The following is an 18,728-nucleotide window of genomic DNA, read 5'->3' as shown; positions in this document are numbered from 1 at the left end:
GTTTGGCTCCAACCCTAATCAAACACACCTGCCTTTAATTTTTAAGAGCCTGAAGACCTTAACTAGTTGCTTAAGGTGTGTTTGATTAGGATTGGAACTAAAGTTTGCAAGACAGTCGAGCGCCAGGAGCAGGGTTGGGCATCCCTGATATATAGATCTGGCTATGTGAGATTTTAGTTTCAATGAATCCCTTTTTTTTTTACATGACATATTGAACTTACAATACAAAGTAGCTCTTTCAGCACTAACAATTAATACATAAAAGTCTTACACATACAGCCTTTAAATTGTTAAATGTTTTTTTTTTTCGTCATATTTAGTGGTTTTAATTTAGCTGTTTTTCTTATAGGTTTATTAATAAAGCAAATATGTCCAGTTATCTTTGGGATCACTGATTTACAATTTACATTGTCTAAACAAGATTTCTTAATATACTATTTTTTTTTTTTAATGAATTGTTATTCTTTTTTCTTTTCTTTTACTTTTTTTTGCAATAATTCTTATTAGTCTTTGTGGTGTTGAAGATGATTGTAGCCTATATTTAACTATTATATTTACTACTGTTTAAAATTATAGGCTACTATATTTAACTGTTATATTACACGTAAACAAACAGTTTATCCAAATAGCATCACACAGCATACTGCATGTGTAGCAGAGCCAAAAGGAGCTGATTCTGAAGCTCCTTTCTTCTCTCTTTCATTCTCACACACACTCTCACACATACACACACACACACACACACTGTTGGTTGTGGTGATGCTGTGTGGAAGCGGTATGGTCCTGCAGTGCTGCAGTCTGACGGCGTGGTTGAAGTGTCATTATGATGAATGGCAAGATCAGTATGAATCATAACGCCTGCCTGTGATGCTGTTAGGTCGCTAAGAGCAAAAATGTGTGTGTATGTGTGAGGCTCATAAGCAATAAGAAATGCAAAACAACATTTATGTAATGCACTGACACAGATTATAGCCCAGAAAACAACTCTATGGGTGTTAAGACTAGGTTGAATAAATTTGGGCAATAGCAGAAGAGAATGTAAATGATTAAAGTTTTTAGATATATTTTAGATTCATTGCACACCAACTAAAATATTTCAGGTCTTTTATTGTTTTAATACTGATGATTTTGGCATACAGCTCTTGAAAACCCAAAATTCCTATCTCAAAAAATTAGCATATCATGAAAAGGTTCTCTAAACAAGCTATTAACCTAATCATCTGAATCAACTAATTAACTCTAAAATCCTGCAAAAGATTCCTGAGGCTTTTAAAAACTCCCAGCCTGGTTCATTACTCAAAACCGCAATCATGGGTAAGACTGCCGACCTGACTGCTGTCCAGAAGGCCATCATTGACACCCTCAAGCGAGAGGGTAAGACACAGAAATAAATTTCTGAACGAACAGGCTGTTCCCAGAGTGCTGTATCAAGGCACCTCAGTGGGAAGTCTGTGGGAAGGAAAAAGTGTGGCAAAAAACGCTGCACAACGAGAAGAGGTGACCGGACCCTGAGGGAGATTGTGGAGAAGGACCGATTCCAGACCTTGGGGGACCTACGAAGCAGTGGACTGAGTCTGGAGTAGAAACATCCAGAGCCACCGTGCACAGGCGTGTGCAGGAAATGGGCTACAGGTGCCGCACTCCCCAGGTCAAGCCACTTTTGAACCAGAAACAGCAGCAGAAGCGCCTGACCTGGGATACAGAGAAGCAGCACTGGACTTTTGGACAAATTTTGCATGTCATTCGGAAATCAAGGTGCCAGAGTCTGGAGGAAGACTGGGGAGAAGGGAATGCCAAAATACCTGAAGTCCAGTGTCAAGTACCCACAGTCAGTGATGGTCTGGGGTGCCATGTCAGCTGCTGGTGTTGGTCCACTGTGTTTTATCAAGGGCAGGGTCAAATCAGCTAGCTATCAGGAGATTTTGGAGCACTTCATGCTTCCATCTGCTGAAAAGCTTTATGGAGATGAAGATTTTGTTTTTCAGCACGATCTGGCACCTGCTCACAGTGCCAAAACCAATGGTAAATGGTTTATTGACCATGGTATTACTGTGCTCAATTGGCCTGACAACTCCTCTCCTGACCTGAACCCCATAGAGAATCTGTGGGATATTGTGAAGAGAAAGTTGAGAGATGCAAGACCCAACACTCTGGATTAGCTTAAGGCCTCCATAACACCTCAGCAGTGCCACAGGCTGATTGCCTCCATGCCACGCCGCATTGAAGTAGTCATTTCTGCAAAAGGATTCCCAACCAAGTATTGAGTGCATAGCTGAACAGAATTATTTGAAGGTTGACTTTTTTTGTATTAAAAACACTTTTCTTTTATTGGTCGGATGAAATATGCTAATTTTTTGAGACAGGCATTTTGGGTTTTCATGAGCTGTATGCCAAAATCATCAGTATTAAAACAATAAAAGACCTGAAATATTTCAGTTGGTGTGCAATGAATCTAAAATATATGAAAGTTTAATTTTTATCATTACATTATGGAAAATAATGAACTTTTATCACAATATGCTAATTTTTTTAGAAGGACCTGTATCTTTGTACTGTTGAGCTGATGTGGTTACCTGGTTGCCTTGGATACCTCTTGCAGCCGTACCTCAATTGTCCTGTTCTTCATCCCTTACCTCTCACACACTCGTATATCTGATGAATCCCAGTCTTAGCTATTTTACAGCTTATTTCTTGTTGACACATTTTATGCTAACATTGAATAAATCTGCAGAAAGATATTAAAAAATTAATTATCTAATTTTGCAGTGTTAGGATATAAGAATAAATTATATAAAAAAATTGTAAAGGGATGACATTGTATAAGATTTTATGTAATAAAAAAAAACATTAAATGTGTATTATTATTATCGTTATTAACATTTCCTCAACCATTTTCACCAAATCTTTAAAATAATAATGAAGAGAGATCCATAAGGTAAGAATTTAAAGTGATCGCTTCTCGACCGCCTCAGCAGTTGCCATGGCAGTGAGACTGCTGTAAATTGCATTCTGTGTGGATGTTCATACGTGGTATGTTTCCTTGATTATGCCTGTAAACAATGAATCAAAAGATGCCATTCTAGACCTCAGTGCTACAGCCTACGTTAAAGATCAATATCCAACAGCAATGTCATCCTGTAGCCCAAGACTGTTCACCCACTGAAGCTAAAGCCTGGTCAGTACCTGGATGGGAGACCTCCCGGGAAAACTAGGTTGCTGCTGGAAGAGATGCTAGTGAGGCCAGCAGGGGTGTTCAGCCATCCCAGCGGGTCCCAGCACCCCAGTGTAGTGATGGGGACATTATACTTTCAACAAGCACCTTCCTTCAGATGAGACATTAAACAAGGTCCTGACTCTCTGTGGTCATTAGAAAATCCCATGATCTCTTTCGAAAAGAGTAGAGGTGTGACCTCAGCATCCTAGCTAAATTTGCCAATTGGCCTCTGATCATCTTGGCCTCCTAAAAAACCCCATATCTGCTGATTGGCTTTATCACTCCCCAACAAGCTGGTGTGGAGGAGTTACCCCCTTTTACAATGTAAAGCCTTTTGAGTGCCTAGAAAAGCACTATGTAATGTAACAAATTATTATTACTATAAATGTGTGTTGTGTGCCTGCTATACACACACACACACACACTCAGAGACACATACATATTTGGGTTGCACTTTATTTTACATTACGTTTACTAACATGTACTTATAGTGTACTTACAGTGTATTTATCTAAGAAAGTTCTGGTAACACAAGGTAACTTCATGGGGTAGGATTAGGTTTAGGGGTAGGTACAGGGTTAGTACCTAGTTATTACATAGTTATTGTAATTACTATAATAAGTACATAGTATGTACATGAGGAACAGGACTGTAAAATAAAGTGCTACCCATATTTGATACGTTGAAGACACACCTCAGATACTACTGATTGTTCTTATTGCTACTTTGAAATTGTACCTTGCCAAGCTATATGCCTATACTTATTCGTAGTGATAAAAGATTTAGCTACACTACAAGCTACAAACAAAAAAAACTGCATTTGAGCATACTTTTTAAATAAATAATAAAACGATCTAATGATATTTTAAATAGTTCATACTGAAAAGAATTTCTGGCACAAAAAGACTAAACGCATGAACAATAGAGTGATACAACAAAAACATCCTTAAGGCTAACTGAGGTGAAAACAGTAAACAATACAGGGATTTGAATCAGGGAAATATTTTTATTCTCTAATGCATCGGACTTTGAGGGAACACACCATTAAGATTGAACCGATTCACTATAATTTCAGAATTTTCAAACGAACCTATAATAAAATTACTGTTTAGGATTGAATAGAATTCACTAATTTGGAATTCCCAATGATACTTACGGAAAATAGGATTATTAAGGATGAACGATTAACTTTCCAGTGCTTAATGACAGACAGAAAAGGACTGTTAAAGTGAAAGCATTTGACCATACCCTCAGCTCTGACATTATTAAAACACGGCAGCTACAAATGATGTTAGTTAATTGCTCCCCAAATGCTAGGCTATATAGTTGTACAGTGTATCAATTAAAGACTAGGTTTTGTAACAAATGTTTTTTTTTTACTGTTCATTTGTCCTCTGACTGTAATTTTTTTTTTACTTTTAATAATAATAATTATAATTTATTGGTACCCTAGCCAATTATTCTAGAGAAATAAAACTAATTTATAGGCCCTGAGTACCAACTCTGTGAGTAATAAAATCAGTTGTTTTCTGTTGGTGTTTAGTAGCAGCACATTTCATTATACCAGACCCAAGGGCTAATTTTCTCTACACAAGGCTCATGACAACTTATTAAATTCAATGTTTGATGAAAATAAAAGATCAAAGGGAGGTTATTTTACCATGAAGATATCTAGTTTCCAGTCCTTTGTAACTTCAGAATTCAGATTTTGATCATTATGACCTTTGCATTTGGATACTTTCGGTCTCATAGCAGCATGTGTTTTAAGAAATTCATGTAAAAATGTCCAATAATGCAAGAAAATATCCACAAAGCAGACAAAAGGAATGTAACAGGTCGGTAGTCTAATGTCAGGGTGTGAGGTCTCAAACTTGCATATGCCGATGTGTTATTTTACCATGTAATACAGGTCAGAGTGACTTCACAGGTCCCACAGGAGACAAGTACATATTTCCTTTGCACACAACACCTCATTAAAAGCGTGTCTTACTCACCCGATAAATCAGGCATCTGCTGTGACAGAAAAAGGGCCTACTAGAGAGTGTAATGTTTCACGGACATGAATTTTTAAACTTGTTGATATTTCAGCACCTGTTGTATTGGAACATGGTTGATTGGTTATGTGTCAAGATGCTTATGTTTTTTTTTTTTTTAAGATCCAAATTATTTTCATTCTGCATATGTACGCATGTTGTGAGTTTGCTTGTTTGTTTTTAATTCTGCGTATCTGTGTTAAGATTTTTATTTATTTATTTATTTTTTTTGATTTTGGAAATCGGAATCAGCAGCAAAAAATCATTATATATGTTGATTCCAAAACAATTTCTTATTCAGTATTTTTATGCCTCTCTATATCAATCTCTTTTACAGTGCACAAATATTGTTGCAAATTCTAAACAAAATGATTTGAAAATGCATGTTCAACCCTCCAAAGCTCTGAAAGGTAATGCCTTTTAAGCAAAAAGGGATTTGCATGTCCTCGCATTCATTCAGTGTGCTGTCTGCACTGTAGCAGCTTTTAAATTCACTACTGTCTTACATTTTATATGCTTACACAGAGGGTCCAGTATGTTGGCAGTACTGCATACATTTATAGATAAGACATGATTACGTGAAAGTGACATGACATACAGCCAAGTATGTAGAATTTGTGCTCTGCATTTAACCCATCCAAAGTGCACACAGGCAAATCGTGAACACACACCCAGAGCAGTGGGCAGCAGATGGGGGTTCAGTGCCCTGCTCAAGGGCACCTAAGTCATGGTATTGCCGGCCCGAGACTCAAACCCACAACCCTAGGAGTCAAACTCTCTAACCACTAGGTCACGACTTCCCTGTAGCAGTACAAAACATTAAGGCAATACTGAACATGTCACGAGTTCATGACACTACTTCATTAGTAGTGGATATTATCAAGTGACTTGTACAATGCTGCAGCAATTTCAGTGCAACATCTTCAAATTTCAAAATCTCTTTATTAATATGGATATTTGTGATTATTTATGCAACACCAGTTAAACATTTAAAACACAGTGCATAAGATCTCATTAATAACAGATAATGAATGAATAATAAGAACATTACACAATGGTCCAGTTTCCTCTGGACTGTTTAGCTGTAACTGTGATTTTTAGTTACAAATGTGATGCTGTGTCACCTTCATCTGCATTCAAGGTCATCAGAAATGCAGACCGTTTGTGCGCAATACAATCCAGTCTTCCCCTTTTGAAATGGCAGAACTGTGTCTCGTCTAATCATAGGAGAAGGATGTACTGAAGTAATCTGTGAGATTACTGTATAGAGGTGTCTGGTTTTCAAAGATAGTTGTAGGGGAGGATCTCATCATTAAATCATGTTGTCAAGGCGACAAGTTTGTGTGGAGCATGGCTTTGAGGAGAGTGTCAGAACACAGGCGTATTCCTGTCACGATCTCATCACTATTTCTGCGTAACCCTGGCAACCCAAACTCCCCCAAAAACCGCAACACTACTACCAGGTAAATACATATTACCCCACTCACTCTAGCTGCTTTTTCAGAATGATTCACAGCATTTCTAATGATGCATGAAGCACTGAGCAGCATATCTGGCAACCCCGTCAGCTAAAACATTAAATCACTGTGTTTTTTTTGCAGGAGTATGCATGAAATATACATTTGAAACGTGTACGTTGTTTATTATGCTACACATTTATATGTTGTGCTTCACAGTTGTTGGTCTTGCTCAGTTTATGCAACACACACTGCAGTGGCCAGTATCAACATTTACATGCTTTGCTGTTTCTTTCTCTGCTTCCAGTGGTCAAGAGCGACAGGCATATGCAGTCATGCACTGTGCTCCTGGGTTGATGTGGTTAGCATTATCACACTTGATCAATAACTATTAATGAAGGAAACCATGGCTGATTCAAGACGTGGCTCTTGCTCTGCGTTGCCATGGAAACCAGAGCTGCAGAGCTGCAGGCTCGAATTGGGAGTTGATTTGAAAAGAAGAGATCGAGAAGGAGGGGGTCTTTCAGCTGGAACTGGGGAGAAAGGTAGTCCATATAGTTAGAACCCATAAACACAGGTAACCTATTTTATAACCTACTTTACTTAAATGCAAAACATATAATAGTATAAATAAATGTATTTGATTAAGTAAATAAATTTTGTCTTAAGTCTTTTGGAGGCGTTTGTGTAGCTACTCCCTGCACGCCATGGTCTGCTGTTGATCCAAATTATGCTACATGCGTAACGTTACAATCTTGACGATTCATGTTGATGGTCACAGCGCCCTCTGTTAATGTGCGCTTCCGCTCCAAACCTGTAGAGGGCGACGGTGAGTCACACTTATCACTACTAGAGTACACGAGGAAACCACTCACGTCGACGAACAATCCCGCTCATTCAGCAACAGTTCAGTGATTTAAAACTTAGATGCTACTGTAAATATTAATGAAGCACTTTTTAAACTAAGGTTTAGTCATAGAATGCTTGCTTAGAGACTCGCGTGTGTCATGACAGTTTCTTGCATTGCCGATAAATCTGTAATGGTTAAATATTGACGTGATGACAGCGACGGCAAATCCGTGTAACATTTCTGCTGACCTGGAAAAGTTCATTGTGAAAGAGGTAAGAGATTTGACATTTTTTATTTTGAAATGAACGGATGTTATTGTTTTTAATCACGTGATTTATATTTAGGCTCCTCCAACTGTTTATTATGTTCCAAATTTTATAACGGAGGCTGAGGAGGAGTGTCTGTTGCAGCAGGTAGGACTTTTAAATGGCCCGATTTTCCTGTAATGCTACAATCTGCACCTATATAACATATCAGTAGTGCTTTATACACTGGTCTGTGTCTCTTTTGCAAGGTATACAGAGCTCCCAAGCCCAAGTGGACCCAGTTGTCAGGGAGGAGGCTACAGAACTGGGGTCAGTAACATACGCAATTAATCAATGCAAATACTTACTTAACCATGTGAAGTCTGAAATAGTCAACCCCCCCCCCCCCCTTTTTTTTTCCAATAGAACAACTTATTATGGAACTTTTATTTCAGTGATAATAAGAATAAAGTTTAAAGGGATAGTTCACCTAAAAATTACAACTTTGTCATTGATTACTCCCCATCATGTCTTTCCAAACCCGTATACAAGACCTTCGTTTATCTTTGGAACACAAATTAAGATATTTTGGATGAAATCCAAGAGCTTTCTGGCCCTACATAGACAGCAACAGATCTCACTTACACAAGGCCCAGAAATGTAGTAAGGAGGACATCTTTAAAATTCTTCATGTGGCATCAGTGGTTCAACCTTTATTTCAAAAAGCTACGTGAATACTTTTTGTTGTCAAAGGTGAATTTTATTTTTATTTATTTTTTGTCTGTGTTCTGCAAGTGAACTTCGCTTTATTGTGCCATCCCGAAGAGGCAAAAAATCACTTAAAAGGACTTTTGAATTAAATGTTCCCTTCTGGTGGAATTACCTGCCTAACTCAATGAGAGCAGCTGAGTCCTCAGCCATCTTCAAGAATCTGATAAACACATATCTCTTACATCTTTATTTTGACCCTCTAACTCTAGCACTCTCTGACCTTATTCTGTATTTTAATTTTTGGGTGAACAATCCCTTTAATGTTTTGTATCATATTTGATGTGTCATGCTTTTATGGACTATACAGTAACTTCAAAAAAAAGTTTGTTCAGAGACTCAAACTGAGCAAAAATCTTAATATGTCTTAGTAGTATGACTTAAAATATTTTCATTTTAGAATATTACGAACGATATAAAAGTTATGCTTATGTTTTTTTTATTTTATAAAAATGATTAAAAAAAATTCAGCAAAAAGACGTGTACCACAACCTGAAGATGGATATTTTTAGAATTCATATATATATATATATATATATATATATATATATATATATTTATATATATATATATATATATATATATATATATATATATTATAATCTATCAAATATGACACCGTATGCTATATTATAGGGTTAATCCCTAGTGTCTGATTTACTTTATCTTTTTCTGTTTGATGGCATAAAAAATGTTAGCCTGTTCATGTACTGGAAATATTTCTTCACAAATTATTTGTTAGAAGCTGTGGCCTGTGTACTTGTAACTCTTTAATTCTTGACATAGATTCACTACTTCTCACTTTAACAAGATTTCAGTGTAAGTAGCTGAGCTGAAGGGGATATATAACGGGATCATCGGATGCAAAATGCACTTTTTTTTTTTACTTTGAACATAAATGTGTGTTGGAAGTATTTGTACACATACACCCTATAATGATAAAAATCCACCGACTGCTTTTTTTAAAATCCCTATTTTAAAATCCCCTTTCTGAAATCAGGTTCTTGTCAGAATTCTGCACAGGCCCCTCCTACAATAGTTGATTGACAAGGCTGTCTTACCATACACCTGCCCTGAGTGTGAGCTGTCCATCATTGTGTCGACTCATTAGAAGAAGACAAGAATGTCTCAGATTTAGTGATTGAGGTTTTCTGTTGCTGGATGTTATAACGAACATAGCAGTCGTCATTTACTCGCAACATCTAAACTGATGAAGTCACAGAGGATTAACGTTACTTTTGCTTTAGCATTTAAAACAATATGGACTAGAACTGCATGCTGAAAACAGAGCTCATTTTCACAGGGTAAAATGGGTGTTTTTTTGTTTTGTTTTTTACACTGCCATTGAGAAATTGTAATCAAAGTATGTAATAGACTTTTTATTAAGGTCCTAAAGAATCATATCACTTTGTGGAAAACGGGCATCCGATGACCCCTTTAAAAAACAAAGAAACAAAACAAAATAAATTGATTGATTGGTTGATTTTTCCCAGGTGGATTGCCAAATCCCAAAGGAATGCTTGCTGAGAAACTCCCTGATTGGCTTCTAAAGTACACAGAGAAAATATCGTCTCTTGGAGCTTTTGCTGGAAAGACAGCTAATCATGTGCTTGTAAATGAATACAGGCCAGGGGAGGGAATTATGGTAAAGAGAGTGCATTACCTTTTAAATTCCAACACACCTATTTTCATTTTAACCTTCGTTCCGCCTTCCTCAGCCTCATGAGGATGGACCACTGTACCACCCCACTGTAACAACTATCAGTCTGGGTTCTCATACACTTCTGGATTTCTACAAGCCTGTTTGTCAGACTCAGGTAGCAGCAGACAAGCTCAGGTAAACAATTAAACTATCAAACACAAGCGCTCCAGTCTCTTACGTTCTCCTCTTCTCTCTGTAGTCTGAAATTCCTCAAACAGAAGAAAGTCGCTACATGCTATCACTGTTGGTACAACAAAGAAGTCTGCTGATTCTCCAGGATGACATGTACAAGCTTTATCTGCACGGTATTCAGGGAGTTTGTGAGGATATTTTGTCAGATCATGTGGTGAACCTCTCATCAACAGGGGCTCAGCTGGGGGACACGCTGACCCGTAGCACCAGAGTCTCTCTTACCATTCGCAACGTTCCCAAAGTCATCCGGGCCAGTTTGTTGCTTGGCAAGAAGTAATACATTCAGAGACTTGCCTGAACTTTGAACCAGACAAACAAGTTATACATGTTTACACCCTCAAAGCAAAGTGTGAAAATGCAATACACAAAGTGACTACAATATATTATTGTACATGCAGAGCATTAGTGTCTGTAAGGATATTTTACTATAGATACCTTACTGGGTGGCATGTATGTGACAGCCTTTGAAATATTTGTCCTCTCTAAGCTAAGTCTATACAGGGTTGTCTAATCTTTTACAGATGGATCTACATGGACCATTTTTAGCTTAAAGGTAATAAATGGATGTTTTGCAACATGAATAAATTGCTGTATTTATGTACTGTTGTTGACTTTATTTATTTTTTACACACTTGTATAATTCTGTACCAGTCTGACATGCAAAATAGAACTCGTCGCTCAGGTTTTAATAAGTCTTCCCCTCCTTAAATTCATGGAAATATGGTCGTTCTTATGGGTGTTGGTGGTTTCACTCTGGCTTTACGCCGTTTGCGTATCCTGTCAGATGTGTACTGCCACTGCCGTGTGACAGACGACAGTTTACATTACCTTCAGCTGCTAACTGGTGAGTTTAATCTTTTGTACGCCCTTAACAGCAAGATAACAAATATATTAACACGTGTAGTAGCAAAAAATATTGTCAGGTAAATTCATGTTACTTACTACTTTTCCTTGTTTAATGCGGAGTCATGATTGAGAACGTTAGCTGGTTTAGCGTGTTAGCATTTTAACTCCCATCCAAATTTAGTTGAGTATCTAATAATACGTTCATACTTGATTGCTCAGATTATTAGTTAAATGCCAACCATTTTTAAAAGGACTTACAAATGCTGTTCTCTGGACAAGATTTCTGCCTACAAAACAGATATTCGGCAAGAAAATTACGCCGTGTACAGTTCGTATTTAAAGCGATCTGAAAAGTTGAAAACGCCCCTAAATTACCCCTACACCCCTCAATCTGCTGCAAACGGTTATCTAAGAGTAATTTAATGCCAGTTTATACGTTCTTCGCGTTGAAATTGAGGTTTTTCTTCATCTGCGGTCTGGGTGGTGAATGGACGGGGGACAGACATATTTGTAATAGGTGTGTCCGCATTGAGTCAACACTGAGATGATTGGCAACCCCCAGTGTGCTCACTTTTTTGTATTAAACGTTTCAACAATTATGTATTAACTGATTTAAGGTTGGTTTGGTGCAGTTAGTTACAATATATGTACATACATAAACAAACACACACACACACACATCTTGATACACTCTTCTTCCACTCTGTTTCATAGTTTGGTAGCTGTAATGGGGTTCTTAGACATAACTTTGTTGCTAAAATCAACACTATGGGCTCGCCATTTTATTTCTTAGTTTCAAGGAACTGCTTTACCAATTTTGTAGTGTAACAGGGAAAATTGCAGGCTGATTGGGAGATGATTGCAGAATAGAAACTGCAGGTTACCACAGGAGGTTCTGATAAAACATTTGCATTCACACTGCCATTCATCTGTATGAGAAAACATTCCCCAAAGCATGATACTTCCTCCTCAACCTTTCACTGATATCGACGCCGAATATAATGCATCCCATCTGCCCCAAATAAATGAAATCTGCTCTCCTCACTAAAGTGAACCTTGGACCAGTCGTCCTTTATCCACACAACATGCTCCTCAGCAAAAGTGATCTTAGTATTTTGATTCTTTCTGCTGATGAGTGGCTTTGTCGCTGCAGAGTGCACTTTTAGTCTGACTCTGCATTATCCTGTCTTCTCATGCATTTGTCTTATGTGGACGACCAGCCTATTTGGGAGACTTTAATTGGTAATGTAAATGTAAAGTTATAAAATTCAAGAAATCAAAGACTTGGAAGACTAGCTTCTATTGCAATGTCCGAAAGAGTCACCCCTTTAGCCTTCATCTGGACAGCCTTATGTCACAGGGTTTCAGTCACCTTAGAGCAGCCCACAATCTTGCAATAGGGGTTGTCAGATAAATAGGGGTTGTCATGTAATTGAAGAAATTAGGACCAGGGACCAGATTAACACCAATAACTTTGAGGTATCTGTAATTGTTCTCGAGTTCTATATATATATCTTACATAGTTTTTCTATACTGTACTTTACAATATGCCTAAGAAAAAAAATATCCTCCTTTTAGCATGACTTCTGATAGGACTTAGCAGTGACCTTGAAATTTAGAAAACTGTAGGTAGGTCTGATTTTGATTTCCACTGTATGTGTGTTGTATAACAATTCTTTCTCTCTTTTTCCTTTAGAGTGACTGAACCATTTGTGCCACAAAATGTTTCTAGCCAAGAAACTTCTTGGAGGCATTATTGATGTGGTCAGGTGAGGCAATATTTCACTACAGACTCTTTCTCTTCCTTCTTCAGTACATAAAACAGTTTATATTATACTGCCATTTAATTTATTTAGTGTTAGGGCTGTGCAATTAATCATATGCGATTGTCTAGCACATCTCGTCAGTAAAGCCGGTTCCGTGATTGGTAGTAAATCGCCATCACCTGCTTTCAGGTGGAGTGGCATTTACTACACAGAGCCATATATCACATTCATAATTGCAGATGAATCACATTTGATTATGAACGCGATATTGCATAGCTTGTCAGTGAACTACAGCTTTGTGTATTAAATGCCGCTCCATCTGAAAGCAGATGATGGCGATTTACTACCAATCACGGAACCAGCTTTATGTACTTATACAGCTGTGACTTCTTGTGTATGTGAAATTAATATGAAAGCATAACTATGCCTTCTTATCTTGTTCCCACAGCAATATTGACCCTGGCCAGTTTGTGCCTTCAGATCCTGTGAGTAACAGTGTAGTATTATACATAAGTGTGTCTGATGCTTGTTGTCAGTCATTACTGACCCATTTCAAAAAAGCTCCAATGTTTACATTCAGTATAATTGTGAGATAAATCTGTATTATTGCTGCAGAATTACATTATTTCTTTGAATTCTTTGAAAAGTCAATAATTAATGGAAATAAATATATGTCCCACAGTTGCCACTCCGTAATCATTTGTGATATTTATTTACTCAGTCAAAATTTGATCAATACAATTTTTTATAAATTAATTTAAAAAAATCTATAAATCAATCAAACTATCAGTTATCAGCAAGTAAATATATAATAAATGAAAATAATCAATAAATAAATTATCAGTTTTTTAATAAAAAAGATATGTAAATAATTTAAAGAACATTTTATATTAAAACATATTATTATTAGATATACAAGTTTACCAATAACTGATAAAGAAATATTGATTAAACAATTAAATTGTTTGTTGATAAACCGATAATAGGGCAATAGATATGCACATGCATATTGCTCAGTCTCTATTGATTTATTATTAACCGATTGATCCATTTCTTGAAAGATTATGGAGTGTCACATATTTGACCCTTATAGTGATAGAAGTGCATGTTCTTGCTAAAAACTGAGTTAGAGAAACACCATGTGGAGTTATCTAATTTAATGCCTTTTTGATGTTTCAATAAATAAAGCAAACTGCTTAACATTCTTGGAAGTAATGTCTGTATCTTAAAGATGCTGTAGAGTAACACACATTGGTCCATTATGTCATCTAGAGAGACATTGGATTACTTAGTCAAAATATGAGAGATCAAGAGTTCTTTCAACATTACGAATATTTGCATTAGGGTTGTGGTTATACAGTCAGTGGATTTTTTATGTGTAGAGAGATGCTGATAATATTGCCATCCCTCCCCAGCCCCCACCCCGCAGACCACTGGCTTATGCTGAGGCCAATGAGTCTGAAGAGGAGAAGCAGTTCCGCAGAGTGTTCCAGCAGCTCGCAGGAGATGTTAGTATTTGACAAACAAATATTCCTATAAACACCAGTACCTACATTAAACACTGGCAATCGCAAACATTTCCTTTGGTTTCAGGACATGGAAGTAAGTCCCACTGAACTGATGAATATCCTCAACAAAATCATTTCCAAACGTGAGTGGTTTATGTGTGTATGTGTGTGTAGCCTGTTGTTTGCTGCTATATGATGCTAACTCTCTCTGGCCTTTGTGTTGTTGCAGATGGTGATCTGAAGACAGATGGCTTTACCATCGAGTCATGTAGAAGTATGGTGGCTGTCATGGATGTATCCTGCCTCATTTGATCCGAACACAACAAAGACAGTGATTTTACTAGAAAATCTATTACAACAATTCTGGTGAATACTGATAAAGCAATAATTATTGTCATGGCGGATAACTTGTAAATGGCTGTATAATTTTAATAAAACTAAAGCATAAAATCAGTCATTTTAGATCAGAGGTGTCTAAAGGGCCAGCGTCCTAGAGGGGACTACCTGGAAGTTTCCATTCAGTTTGAAGACTGTTTTTAGATGCTACAAGTGAATTTAGGCAACACAATATTATAATGTAAGGTATGAAAGACAGATATTAAGTGACATCAAATGTAATATAAATTAACCAATGAATACCCATACCAATAGTCTTTGAAGCTGGTATTGCGATTGCTTGATGGAGTTTGATCTTGACACTGTGCCCCAGAGTGACAGCACGGGTAAACTGGGCTTCCATGAGTTTAAACACCTCTGGAACAACATCAAGAAATGGCAGGTGAGTAGAAGATGTAACACCACAGCTGGAAGATTTGCCTTTGTGTGATTTTCAAATAGAGTTTTTATTTACTAAGCTGTGTATTTGTTAGTTTCTGTGTTTTGGTCTATTCATATTGCTAATTAAAGAGTTACATGTTTCGCTATGACTGTAAAACAGAAACTCTGTATTAAGACTAAATAGATGAAAGACTGAAACATTGAGACATCCGGATAACCCAGTTTACATAATTGAGTGTCTGTTTTATAGGGAGTTTATAAGAGTTATGACAGGGATCAATCAGGAACTATTGGAGCAGATGAGCTTCCAGCTGCCTTCAGAGCTGCAGGTAAACACCCATTGTGCATCACATTATCACCATCTGTACTGGGGACATTAATAAATCAAAAATACATTAAAAAGTTAATGTAGTCTTCATTGGATCAGTGTGTATATTAATAACATAAAGGTCTTAATAAGATAGCATGAGAATTTATTGGTAAAAATAAGATATTATGAAACGGAAAGTTCCGGTCCTTGATTCTGATTGGCTGAGCTGCGTTTGAAGCTGTTGTAAATTACACTGCAAACATACACCTTTGTATACATTTGAACTTTGTTTGTACTCAAAATAATTTTCTGCCTCTTGTAACTCTGACAGGTTTCCCTTTGAATGATCAGCTCTTTCAGATGATTATTCGCCGGTATAGCGATGAGAGTGGAAACATGGACTTTGACAATTACATTGGTTGCCTTGTGAGACTTGATGCCATGTGCCGTAAGTTGATTCTAGTATCAGGTCTTTTTTTATGTTTATAGTTCATAGTTTAATTAGTTTCTTTCTGGAGTACATAAAGTATAGTGAGCAAAGAAAAGGAAATAAGGGAGTCACAGGATCTGGAAATGTATGCATTGACTTGTCTTGTTTTCTTGAATCTAAAAGATGGCTTGTTTTGTAGCCACTTAATAAAATGACAGCTACTTGGTTAACTTCTTGTTCACTCTTAAGATATGCAGGCACTTTATATAAGTTTTGTGCTCTTTAGTCAGTGTCTGCTTTGAAACCATGCAGTAGTGTACAGCTCGAGTTGAATTATGACTCAGCTTGCAAACTCAAGCACTACAAAATGCTTTCGAAAATCAGAATTCCCCCTCCCCCATTGCCACATGTCTCTGACTAGCAGTCGACCCTTTCCACAAGACTGATGGAATGACACGCTTAACAGTCATCAGTATCGTAAAGCCTTTAAAAGTTTTTAGTTTTTTTAAAATATGTGCACATTTGTAACAACAAAATATAATAATGTAATGTAATAAAATAATTTGTATTATATCACCTTTGTATCAAAAAAAAAATAAAAAAATTTAAAGGCCACAGGAGGGACGGTAAATGTGACGTGTTTTTTTTCCTTTTATTGAAAGTCATGAAAACAGTGTCATTGAGTGTTTCTTTTGCTATTTGAGCAAATGGGAATGCAAAAAAAAAAGTTTTATTTTTTATAAATTATATAAGTTAACACAACTTCCGCTGCTGAGAAACCCGGAAATGTGAAAAAGGTCCATAGCAAGTATTAAAACTCTCTGGTGTAACTTAAAGGCTATAGGGATGTCAAAACAAGAAAGAAAATCGTGTTCGTTAATCAATTTTCATGCATTTTAAAGGGCAGCTGATGAGGATTTGAGGGTATTTTGTCAAATTTACTCAATTCAGTTACTTCTTGCTCCCCCTGCAGGCTTTGGGAAATTTCACATTTTGTTAATTCTTTGACTATGTTTATTAAGCCCCTTTCACACTGCATGTCGGACCCGGATAATTGCCGGAACATTGCTGGGTCGCCTTCTGTGTGAAAGCAAACATGTCCCGGGATTGATTCTGGGACTGATCCCGGGTCGGGGACCTAGTAACATTGCCGGGTTCAGTCCCGGAACGAGCGCTGTGTGAACGTAGTCGTAGTGATGACGCATGTTATCGCGCAACTCTTTTACCAGGTGTTTTGAAGGAAGATCAACATTCCTGATGAAAAAATATGTGCAAACTGTAATGAAGCAGAGACCAGTTAGTTACTCACTTTCCGCGCTGACGCCGAGACCGTTTGCCAGTTTCAGTGAAAGTATAATGTGTCTAATGTTTTCGACTCGTACATTACACATCACGCCCTTTTGTCATGTGTCGTTACAGGATCTTTACGGGTTGTGTGTGAAAGCATGCACATATTCCGGGTAATCACTGGCAGTGTGAAAGTGCAAAATCTAGCGACCCGGGAACAGTTGCTGGGACACATTACCTGTGTATTTGCCGGAATCGCAGTGTGAAAGAGGCTTTAAAGAGTTTTATTAGGTCGAAAAACCCTGTAATTTTGGAATTAGGTGTTTTTTCAGCATGGTTTAAATCAATTGTTGTTTTAGACTCTGGGATGTCTCTTTGGATCTGCAAGTTAAAGTGTGTTTGCGCAGTGTAAACTATCTTTAAATGCTTAGTAATTTTAATGGGATTTTAAACTATGTGTCAGTAAATGTATACAGAATAAATTAAATTATTTTATTAATGAAGCATTTAAACATATTGACTCGTGTCATATTTCGACACCAGGTGCCTTCAAGACTCTTGACAAAGACAATGATGGCACAATCAAGGTCAATGTTCAGGAGGTAAGAAAAAGTTGACATTCTCTTAAAATTAGTATCAAATTTACTGAGGATAAAATGTTCTGTTATATGTAATTATAAAATGAACTCTTGTCTCTTCACAGTGGTTGCAGCTGACAATGTACTCTTAAGCGATGTGAAGGCCTGCAGTCAGTTCATTGCTTATACGCAATCATTACTTTATGCTTTACACCGCTCTCGCTCTCTTGTTTCTCACACAGTATAGCACTAACTCCAGAGAAACACCAGCATGCAGCTGGTCAGCCACTGGGGTTTTGTGGGTCACTTATGCATTTTCTTCTCTTATGTTTTACTTTTACATTTTTTTTAAGTGCGTTTAGCCCATTGGTAGCATTGCTCATCAGAAAACTAGCCAAAGAAAGAAAATTAACAAATATGCTCTAATGAAGAGTCTAGGCGCAGTAAAATATGCAAACCTGTATTACATACTCATGCCAGTTGGTGCCATTTGTGCATGAAGCCAGTGGGGTAAAAAAATAAATGTCCATAAATTCATCATGGAAATCTGGTGTCAAATGCAATTTTATATTAAATAAAAAGTATAAAGTGATAAACTTGTTGATGTTTTTAATCAGTTTAATTTTTTGATGATCAGTGATGTTTTATTGCTGTAATATTTATTTCCTATATATTCTATATCCGGCATACATTTAATTCCAACAGCTATAAATAAAACCTAAATGTATTGATAAAAACGCGAAATTTTTAGCTAATGGACTATTA

At 36.9% G+C, this 18,728-nt stretch overlaps 2 protein-coding genes across 2 annotated transcripts; both read left to right on the top strand.

The window, feature by feature from the left end:
* Positions 1 to 6,585: 6,585 nt before the first annotated feature.
* On the top strand, positions 6,586 to 11,058 carry alkbh6 (alkB homolog 6). Its single transcript, XM_052556309.1, has 7 exons — positions 6,586 to 6,710; positions 7,012 to 7,826; positions 7,899 to 7,967; positions 8,069 to 8,129; positions 10,061 to 10,212; positions 10,286 to 10,384; positions 10,469 to 11,058. Exons 2-7 carry the CDS (start codon positions 7,764 to 7,766, stop codon positions 10,736 to 10,738), a joined length of 714 nt encoding a protein of 237 aa, XP_052412269.1. The 5' UTR covers positions 6,586 to 6,710; positions 7,012 to 7,763; the 3' UTR covers positions 10,739 to 11,058.
* A 130-nt stretch (positions 11,059 to 11,188) lies between these two features.
* On the top strand, positions 11,189 to 18,559 carry LOC127957678 (calpain small subunit 1-like). The gene is made up of 11 exons (XM_052556310.1): positions 11,189 to 11,305; positions 13,004 to 13,076; positions 13,522 to 13,558; positions 14,489 to 14,581; positions 14,667 to 14,724; positions 14,811 to 14,875; positions 15,291 to 15,359; positions 15,609 to 15,687; positions 16,000 to 16,116; positions 17,929 to 17,987; positions 18,089 to 18,559. The coding sequence occupies exons 2-11, from the start codon at positions 13,030 to 13,032 to the stop codon at positions 18,113 to 18,115; spliced, it is 651 nt and encodes a 216-aa protein (XP_052412270.1). The 5' UTR covers positions 11,189 to 11,305; positions 13,004 to 13,029; the 3' UTR covers positions 18,116 to 18,559.
* The last annotated feature ends 169 nt before the right edge of the window (positions 18,560 to 18,728 follow it).

The sequence above is a fragment of the Carassius gibelio genome, chromosome B5, assembly GCF_023724105.1.
Source record: "Carassius gibelio isolate Cgi1373 ecotype wild population from Czech Republic chromosome B5, carGib1.2-hapl.c, whole genome shotgun sequence".
Lineage (NCBI taxonomy): Eukaryota > Metazoa > Chordata > Actinopteri > Cypriniformes > Cyprinidae > Carassius > Carassius gibelio.
The sequence above is the reverse complement of the archived record's forward strand: the minus strand, read 5'-3'. Positions and strand labels throughout refer to the sequence as shown.

Coding starts and splice junctions, on each gene's coding strand:
- alkbh6 (XM_052556309.1), top strand. CDS start 7,764: ATGACAGCGACGGCAAATCCGTGTAACATTTCTGCTGACCTGGAAAAG. Junction 10,213..10,285: donor GGCCAGGGGAGGGAATTATG/GTAAAGAGAGTG, acceptor CGCCTTCCTCAG/CCTCATGAGGATGGACCACT. Junction 10,385..10,468: donor AGCCTGTTTGTCAGACTCAG/GTAGCAGCAGAC, acceptor TTCTCTCTGTAG/TCTGAAATTCCTCAAACAGA.
- LOC127957678 (XM_052556310.1), top strand. CDS start 13,030: ATGTTTCTAGCCAAGAAACTTCTTGGAGGCATTATTGATGTGGTCAG. Junction 15,360..15,608: donor ACAACATCAAGAAATGGCAG/GTGAGTAGAAGA, acceptor TCTGTTTTATAG/GGAGTTTATAAGAGTTATGA. Junction 16,117..17,928: donor GAGACTTGATGCCATGTGCC/GTAAGTTGATTC, acceptor TTTCGACACCAG/GTGCCTTCAAGACTCTTGAC.